At 49.8% G+C, this 9,705-nt stretch overlaps 2 protein-coding genes across 2 annotated transcripts; both read left to right on the top strand.

Moving 5' to 3' along the window:
* Positions 1-273: 273 nt before the first annotated feature.
* LOC136522953 (early nodulin-like protein 20) lies at positions 274-1,637 on the top strand. The gene has a single exon (XM_066516748.1). The coding sequence runs from the start codon at positions 342-344 to the stop codon at positions 723-725; it is 384 nt and encodes a 127-aa protein (XP_066372845.1). The 5' UTR covers positions 274-341; the 3' UTR covers positions 726-1,637.
* Positions 1,638-7,192: 5,555 nt separating this feature from the next.
* LOC136521338 (glycine-rich protein DOT1-like) lies at positions 7,193-7,903 on the top strand. The gene has a single exon (XM_066515068.1). It carries the CDS (start codon positions 7,193-7,195, stop codon positions 7,901-7,903), a length of 711 nt encoding a protein of 236 aa, XP_066371165.1.
* The last annotated feature ends 1,802 nt before the right edge of the window (positions 7,904-9,705 follow it).

The raw sequence follows: 9,705 nt of genomic DNA, 5'->3' as shown, positions 1-9,705 counted from the left end.
AAACGATCATAAATTTCCAGCTAGGAATAGTGTTTTTCTCTCACACCAAACCAGCCAGCAGTAAATAATCCACGATCGTTTACGGCCTCCCGAACAGGCTGACATGTGTTGATTGGCGAGCAAAGCGCAAACATCATCAATTCATTATTGAGAAAATTTCTTCATTGCCATCAAAAGCTATACTAATCCCTTCGTTGCCATTCAAATCTATAAGTTTTCTTCATTGCCATTGATTTATAATTTTTGTTCCCTTGTATGCCATTGCCGTTTTTTTTTATCCATCGTGCACACCGTTAAAACTTTCCGGCAATGAAGTTGCGGAGCTTCCGTTAGAGCCCTGAATGCTGTTGCTAACGGTGCAGTGTTGCTGCGCAGCGTTCCGGTACCAGAAGGGGACGCACAACGTGTTCGAGGTGAACGAGACGGGGTACGACAACTGCACCATGGCCGGGGTCGCCGGCAACTGGACCTCCGGCAAAGACTTCATCCCGCTCCCCGAGGCCCGACGCTACTACTTCATATGCGGCAACGGCTTCTGCCTGCAAGGCATGAAAGTCGCCATCACCGTCCACCCGCTCCCGCACAACGCCACCTCCAAGGGCTCCAACAGCCGTGGGAGCACCGGCGCACAGGAAGAGGCCGCCGCGGTGGCGCTTGGGACCAGGAGCGCCGCGTGGCTGGCGACGCTCGCAGTCGCCGGAGCTGCAGTGGCTGCTTTCTCCTAGGGCCTTTATTCCAAGCGTTCTCTGAACATTGTTCTATTTTGTGTTTTGCTTTTGCCCCCATTTCATTTGTGTTTTAAACTTCTCTGCAAGCAAATCTGCATGTCACGAGTAATGCTAATCTAAGAATTTAGTACTAGATAGAGAACTACAGATTCAGATAATCTGATGCCACCACCATGCCCCTCCGCGACACCACCACAAACACGAGCCAGCTCGTCGACCTGCCCCTCCCGGCCAACCTCTCCGGCACGGGCGGCGTCCGGGCCTAGGCGCTGCGCGTGTGCAGCAACGCGCTCTGGGCTGACGGAGTCAACGTCACGGGATTCACCATCCCGCCGCGCGTAGTGCCGGCCCCGTTCGCGCGCAGCCTCACCATCGTCTTCGAGCGCTTCGTAGGAAACTCCACGGCCGTGTTCGCCGCGCCGTGTCGGTACGCGCTGGCCGCGCCCGTGGCCGGCCTCCTCGCGTACGACGCGTCGGCGGGGCCCGACGCCCGGGTCTCGCTCCGCCTGCTGAGGTCGTCACCGAGGCTCCACTTCGGTGTGCTCGGCGCCGCGTAGGCGCTGGACGGGGCCGACGGCGGGGAGGATTGCCCGGACAAGTTCTGCACTGACTCAGGGTTCGTGGCGCTGCTGTTCAGCTTCAGCGCGCAGCGCTTCGCCGGGTGAGGAACGGCGAGTTCGTCAGCTCCCGAGAGGCGTCGTCGGTGTCCGACTCCAACCCGGCGTCTGCGGCGAAGGAGTCCTTTGTCCAGGTGAGCTGGCACCTCTCGCCATCGCTGGCACCGGCCGACCGTTGGTCAGAGCTAGACACCACCTGTACACCACCATGGCAAAGCTTTAACGGTGTGCACGATGGATCAACAAAAAAGTAACGGCAATGGCATACAAGGGAACAAAAATTATAAATCAATGGCAATGAAGGAAACTTATAGATTTGAATGGTAACGAAGGGATTAGTATAGCTTTTGATGGCAACGAATGAATTTTCTCTTCATTATTCTCACGACGCCGCGACGGACGCGCGCGGATGCATTGCATTCATGGTGGCCGCGCGCGTTGACAGCAGACGACACCGATGGATCCATCTATCGGCCGGCCGAATCCCCCCGAACAGTGAGTCCGCGGGGCCGTACCCGTACGCATATTAGTACTCCGGACGTGACACCGTCGACCTGTGGATCCGGCGAGCGTGCAGTGCCGGCCGGATGCCGGATGGAGATCTGTATCGCTTGCATGCACGGCCGTACGTATGAGAATCCTGGAGCTAGCGTAACAGCGGACGGATCCAATCCCCTGCCGGCACGTACTGTATGTACAATACAAACGTACGTCGATCCATCAACAGGGTTATTAAATATTAATACGGAGTCTAATATATGGGCAGCGTCAATTCTCGCGTTGTTCTTACCCGTTTGGGTGCCCATCTGATGATCTGAAAATCGACCGCGGCCTCCATCAGGTGCACGCAAGCAAGCGACCATGGTGGTGGCCCATTGGCTTTGGTGGGGGTTTCCACAGTTACGCCTCCAGGAACAAGTGGGGACGCAGTAATCAAAGCTGCCGATTGATGACGATGAGTGATGATATTATTATAGACAAAAAAAAGACACACACACACTCATTAATTATATACCATATATGTTGGTTTTTTTCCCTCGTGGAGTTGGATTACGATTTATGCCCTGTTTGGCATGGCTCTGGAGCTGAACTCCAGCAACTCCAACCAATTTTCTAGCCAAACACCCCAGCTCCAAAACTCCATAGAGCTGCTAACTCCATGGAGCTGTAGTACAAATGGAGGTGGAGTTTCGGAGTACCTCTTCTCCTACTCTAGAACTGGCCAAAATAGATCTAGACGTGGAGTTGGGGTGAAATTACCCGCAATTGCCACTGATTACACAACTCGAACCGTTTTTCTTTCTATTCGCTCTGCCTCCCACACCCGCGTGCGGCCGACTCCCCCTCCCTCCCCCCCCCCCCTCTCTCTCTCTCCGCGAATCCGCGTGACCGAGCGACACGCGCTGGGCGACTGCGCCCCTCCCCCGCCTCTCTTCCCCCTCTACTCCATCCCCCACCTTTTCCCTAGTGGAGAAGAGAAGGTCTCCTCCATCCCCAACCCTAACCCTAGAGGAGAAGGGGAAGAAGGACGCCTCCATCTCCGCCGAAGAAGGAGAAGAGGGCGACGTGAAGCCTCCCGCCGTCCCCAGCAAGCGTACGCGCGGCTTCCTCGCGACTAGGCGACCCCGTCCGCTGCCACCGCCCCTCACCCCGCCTGTGGCTACCGGACCTCCCCCGCTGAGCCCACCTCACCGGGCGGCGGCGCCGCGGCTCCCTCTCCTGCTCTGGCGGACGGAGCTTTCTGCCGCGGCTCCCTCTCCTGCTCCAGCGGAAGGAGCTCTCTGTCGCGGCTCCCTCTCCTGCTCCGGCGGACGGAGCTCTCTGCCATGGCTCCCTCTCCTACTCCGGCGGACGGAGCTCTCTGCCGCGGCGCGCCCTCTTCCCCGTAGACAATGGTGAGTTCCTCTGTAGCAACCAACAAGAGAGGATGACATGTGGGTCCTACTCAGAGGGCAAAGTGGGCATTCTACACGATTGAACATGGTTCTGGAGCTGAGACTCTCTTTCTAGCCAAACACACTAGAAACACAGCTCCAACTCCACTCAGAGCCAGCTCCACCTGGATTTCTAGAGTGGGGCTGCTTTATCTGGAGTTGGAGCCATGCCAAACATGCCCTTAGGAGGCCCCATTCACTACAGGATCGGAGTGGTTACAACTGCTAGCTACATCACCCGTTGCTTCAAAATAAAACCGTCAATTGTAAATTATTATTGTGGGTTGTTATTAACAATCGGTAATAATTAATAGTATGAAAAATAAGTTCTTTTGGAGGGGCTCTGAAATGATCCACGATTTTCTCGAAGGGAAATCCGCATATTACATCATAATGTGAGAGTCCACGAAGATCAAACTATCACATTATCATTATTCAGTTCATACCACAGTTTATACATCGCAGAATTACAAGTTTACAAGGTAATACAACACTTGGTATCATACTTAAGTACAACGTATACTAGCGGAAACACACGCATAACAACATCAGAGTAGACGTCGTGCGTCGGCGGGTGAAGGCTCCTCCTTCACGAGCAATCATTAGAGACGGCGTAGAAGGTTAGCGGGCGTAGACTTCAATACCTCAACCAAACTTGAGCGTAGGAACGAGACCATCTAATCCTCTTAATCTCCACTATCGTCGTAGATTACATCCAAAACTTGCCAAAAATCTCAGTATGATTTGTAGGTCCTCGTGCAGGAAGAGGTCTCGGAGCGACCACTGACTGACTGAGCTGACACCGCGCCTGTCCAAGGCAAGCCCCGGTGCATAACCTTTATTTTGAATAATCACTGGATATATATGTGATGTGCATTTACGTTACAAGCTTATGGTTGAAACTACATGCATAGATAAACCTACCTATGAGTCCTACTAGCATAGGTCGAGTAGCTTCTATGCTTAGGCTATCGATAGCGTGAGTAACATGCCGTTACCCGCAATAGGTGATTATTATTATCACTCTCATGGTAAATGATGAAAAAGAAATAGAGAACAGGCAAGGATATGGTACGTGTATTGGTGGGTGTAAGAGGTTGTGTTCCTCGGCTAACGAGGCATAGCTTGGTTACGATGTTTTCCCTATTCGTGTCTGTTAAGGACCGGCCATTGCATTGAATTCTAGTCAGGTCACAGACTTATTATCATGAGCACATACTTATTTATGGGAGCAGGGAAGGCTTGTTGCTCTCTTGTCGTGGGTTCTGGCTTTTTCCAGACCGACTGATTAGAGGCGGGAATGGTGGAGGTCTAAGCACCACACTGACTCCGGGACTCAGGTGTGGGGGCTTGGAGTCTAAGTTTGGACGGGGACCTGGACCCCTTGACAGGAGAGTGATGGGTTGGTCCTGCTTGTGCCTGGGGTACAAGCGGAGTGTGTGTTTTGGGGTACCTAGCTGGGCTACATTGGTTCACAAATCGCCGTATAATACGGTACGACTTGTCTACAATCTAGCACCATAGTAAGAACTGAAAGATGAAAGATGATGAAATAGATCGGATTGCTCAACTCTTGCTTGAAAGTAGAACATGTGCTTACATAGAATAGCTAGATAATGAACTAATCATGACTGCTAATAAGAACATACATAAGGATTCACTACTAGTAAGGCTTTTCGCAAAAAGGAAACCCAGCAAACCATAAAGCTTATCATATCCTTTGGAGTTGGAAAATTATTCCTTTTAGTTGGGTAAGTCTTGCGAGTACATTGTGTACTCAGGGTTTATTTACCCATGTTACAGGTGCAGCTTGACGAGTAGCTGTTGTGTGGAGGATTCTTCTGGTGGGCACAGATGGATCCTTGTATCTTATCATTAGATGTTTATTGTAATTTCGCTGTTTAAATCCCGCACTCTGAACTTGGTATTATAATAATATATTTCTAAGAACTCTGGTTGTATGAAATGGACTAAGTATTGTAAACTCGTTCTCATTATTAGATCCTAGATGAAAAACATAGATTATTCGAGTTCTCCCCTTGCGATGTGCTCGATGGAACCGTCTGATGTAGCTTACTTTCAGGATGCTTAGTGTCTGGTGGAAGACGAGCGCCTCCGGAAGTGTGCTATATCGGGCGGTTCTACCACAAAAAGGGAGGCCGGTTGGGCTGGATGAAAACGGGAAAAGAAAATAGATTTTTCCTTTTTGGCTTAAAGAATTTGGGCAGGAATTCAAAGGGATTTGAGATAGATTCAAAGAGGAAATTTGAGAGGAATTCAATGAGAGGAGGAGAAGGGATTTTTCTCCAATCCTTGCTAGGGAAAAGATAGGAGGTTTTTCCCCATTTCGCTAAGTTGATTAGAGAAGAAAAAGGAAAAGAAATTTTTCCATTTATATGAATTAGGTCTCAGGGAATTTGAAAGGGAATTCAAAGGGAAATTCAAAGAGGGATTGAAAGGAATTTCGCTACGGATTTGTGCACTCCAAACTCCAAACAAGACTCGACTCAAAATCAACTCAAGAACACGGGCACTCTCCTACAATCATATCTATATGTGTGCACCAATTTATTAGTTATCTCTCCTTGGTTGACTTAGGTTTGACCTAGCGACTACATGCTTCACACATTGCAGAAAAAATTTTAAAAAGCTCGTATTTTTTGTTGTTCAAATACCCGGGATGTTACAGGCTCCTTCTGGTTCTGGCTATGGCACTGTAGCAGAGGCGGGAGGAGCACCAAAATGTGTCGGCTCTTCCTCCTCGTAGTTCATTTTGACCGGAGTTGGAGTCGTTTTTCACACTGCTACAGCAATGGTACTTGGGAGCCGGAGCACCTGTGAGCCCCTCCAAACAGACCCTAAATCTAGTAATAGGTTAGCCGGCTCCTTCGCTTCTCTTGCGGGGCGGCGAGCCGAACGGCATGCGCCAATTGCGAGGGCAGGTGACAGACAGTAGGGATGAAAGTGAGAGTTGGAATATTCCGTTTACCAGGGCTCGTTTCTGAATAGTGATATAACTTATGATTGTTTTCGACCATTATCGTATTTCAACTTTTTATTTTTTTTATTTTTTAATACTGTATTTATGTCATTGACAAATAGTTCAAATGAAAATATGGTGAATTTCCGACTAACTGGGAATCGTTTTTGCATAGTAAATATCATAAGCGATTGTTTAATTTCCGATCATTTTCATCCTTAGGTGATGATGACAGCTACAAACCACTATCGTTTTTATGTGTTTTGTGATTTGTGAAGAGGGCGACACTGTCGGTTGCTCGCTCAACAATGTTGTTTTGTTTTCTTTTCTGTGGCCGAGAAATTTTCCTTTTTAGGTTAGGCTGCCCAATTTTTTTTGTTTAATTGTAGGACTCTTCTTTCCATATTACTATTGGGTTACGGCATTTGGTTTTGTTGACATCAAAAGTATGGAATGGACCTTTTTTATTTCCATATTAATCTAGACTGTTAGATAATCATAAACTAGTCAAACACTACATACTCGTACTATACTGTTTCAGATATACTCCTGTGTCCTGTTATAGAGAAAAACAAAGGCCTTGTTCGTTTATCTTATAATCCGTCTTTTGCATCTTGTTTTTTTAGTCGGAACATCGTTTTTCTCTCGCAACAAATTAGCCAGAATAGTATTTCGGCTTGTTTTTTCAGCGAAGCGAACGGGCCAAATTTGAAACTTTGTACATGTGTGCCCCTAGCTAGCTTGCGTGGAGAAGACCAATCATCAGGTGTTTAAGACTGTCTCCAACAGCGCACGCAAAAGGTGACCCAAACGCAAAATGCATCGTGCACAGTGTTTTTACGTCCCAAAATCACGATCCAACGGAAGACGCATTCAAGCCAGCCATTTTGCGTAGCAGCGGTGTCGGAAGGCAAAAAAGCGTCGTCGTTCTCGATGACGCAAAACACAGAGAGAGATAGAGGAGCGACCGACGCCGGGCCCGGCACAGGGGCGGGGCCGATGGAGGTCAGTGGAGGCGTGGCTGCCGTCGTGGAGTCCAGATCTGCCCGGCCGCCATCGGAGGGAGCAGGGGTAGGCGGCATCGGGCAGGGGAGGGGCTGTGGTCGCCGATGGAGGTCGGTGGGAGCAGGGACAGGCGGCGTCGGGCAGGGGAGGGAGGATGCCGCCGGCGAGGTCTGCCTGCGGTGGAGCAGCGCCGCCGGCAAGGGCCGCTCGCCGCCCGCGGAGAAGAGCGTGCCACCGGAGCTCGCCCGCACGGTGGCGGCGGGTCCGGATCTCACCGAGCACAGCGACGCCAGGGCCGGAGCTCGGAGCAGCCCGTGGACGACGGTGAGGCGGGACCGCGGCGCCGGCGGGCCCGCGGACGGGGCCGCTCGGCCAGGCGGCACCGCGGACGGGGGCGCTTGGCCAGGCGGGCCTGCGGACGGAGTTGCCGGCGACCTTGGCGCTCGGCGGCTCGGCGGGGAGGGAGGCGGGATCTACTTGGCGAGGAGGGAGGCGCCCCCATCGGCGGGCCTGCGAGAGGAGGAAGGGAAGAGGCAGCGGGGCTCGCGAGAGGAGGAAGAGAAGAGGACGCTCTGTTGCGCCCGACGGTTGGAGAAGGGAGTTTATGAGTCACGAACCCTTTCACCGTGCGCAACCTAAATCGGAGAATGCGTCTTGTTTTTAGGTTGAATCTGTTGGAGACAGTCTAGTTAAAGCGACGCCATCCAACGCACAACATTCAGGTCCTACTCCAAAGGTCACTTTGGATGCAAAGAATCCGATTTGCAGCACAGCACCCCTACGCCGCCTACTCGCGATGGATCCCCAACCCCGGCCCAAACGCCGTCGGATCACGCGCGTTTCGTCCCCATAAATGAGGCCGGGTGGGGAGAACTCCATACGTACGGGTCGTCATTTGTTGCACCTCCGATCTGCCATTAAAGGAGTAATTAACTGCTTTGCGCGCGCGCGCGCGCGCGGTAGTGGCGCGGTAGTGTACGTGGTAATAATAGTAGGCGTAAACACCAGGCGCCAGGCCGCCGCGTCATCATGAATAGCGGCGACGACGGCGGCGGGCGACCGACGCAGGCAGGCAGGTCGACCGAGGTTCGTCAAAGCTGCCACTGATCACTGTTTGATACTAGTATATCGCCATAATGAGGTCGCAGATCGCACCATTAGTCGTCGTCGATGGCGCCATTAACTCGGTGGAAGCTTTTAGACCGGCTGCCGGCCGGCTGGCCGGCGGGGCCCGGGGCCAGGAGCAGAGGCTGCCGCCGCGACGGGCGACACGATGGGACTCGCCGGATCCTTGGACGGACTATTAAGGCGACGGCATCAGTTAATGACGAGTTGATGGCGATGCCATGCATGGGCACGCGGGCATGGTCACCACTGAGATTCTGCCGACTTTAAATATATATCGATGGGTCGCGAGCTATTTGTTTTTGTATTTGTATTTGTAGGAGAGAATTTTGAAATCCAGTGATGTCTGTATCCTGAGTTTTACTCGTAGTAAGTGCAGTACAGTACAGTATATATACTATATATGTGAGGAAAAACTGCACGAGGTATACGAAAATTGTTCTACAGGAGTACAGGACAGGGCTTTTGTTGGCCAACGGTAATTGCCCAGACTAGAATAGCTAACCCTATTGGAGAGAGAGAGTGTGTTATATATATATATATATATATATATATATATATATATATATATATATATATATATATATATATATATATATATATATATCACATTTCCTATACTACAGGTGCCTGAAAGTGAAGATGAACTAACAAAAAAAAAGAGAGAGAAGGTATTCGATCTTAAGAATGAGGATGACTACTGATCATTGATATAGATTAGGCGGACGATGTTCATCGCCTGAGAAGAAAGTAAAAATCAGGCGTATGTGATTTGGCATCTCTCTCTCTCTCTCTCTCTCTCTATATATATATATATATATATATATATATATATATATATATATATATATATATATATATATATATATATATATACTACTACGCATCTTTCAATTAGTAAATAAAGGAAAAAGTGCCGTACGTGTCCTGTATTACTGTACATATGACGTTGATGATGTAATGCGAACACTATGGACGCAATCTTTTGTTACAGATAACGAAAAGTACAATTATTCAAAGGACTGTTACGTTGTCCACAAAATTTTCGTACTCATACATCATCCGATCCCCTTTCACCCACCACTTAATTTATATTGCACGCAGATGTTCATTATTGACTCATCATCGAGAAGTTATATAAGGATCAATTGGTTAGCCCGGTCGCCAACACATCCCGGACTTTAATTCATACTCAGGAGTACTGCTGGCTGGTTTGTGTGAGAGAAAAATACTGTTTCGTGAAGAAGTACTGCTGGCTAGTTTGTGTGAGAGAAAAATACTGTTTTGGCTGAAAATTTATGATCGTTTACGACAAG

This window comes from Miscanthus floridulus, chromosome 18, assembly GCF_019320115.1.
Source record: "Miscanthus floridulus cultivar M001 chromosome 18, ASM1932011v1, whole genome shotgun sequence".
In the NCBI taxonomy this organism is placed as follows: domain Eukaryota; kingdom Viridiplantae; phylum Streptophyta; class Magnoliopsida; order Poales; family Poaceae; genus Miscanthus; species Miscanthus floridulus.
Note: the sequence above shows the minus strand (reverse complement) of the source record. Positions and strands in the feature narration are given on the sequence as shown.

Excerpts from the sequence above, each read along its gene's own strand:
- LOC136522953 (XM_066516748.1), top strand. The coding sequence starts at position 342 with ATGCTGTTGCTAACGGTGCAGTGTTGCTGCGCAGCGTTCCGGTACCAG.
- LOC136521338 (XM_066515068.1), top strand. The coding sequence starts at position 7,193 with ATGACGCAAAACACAGAGAGAGATAGAGGAGCGACCGACGCCGGGCCC.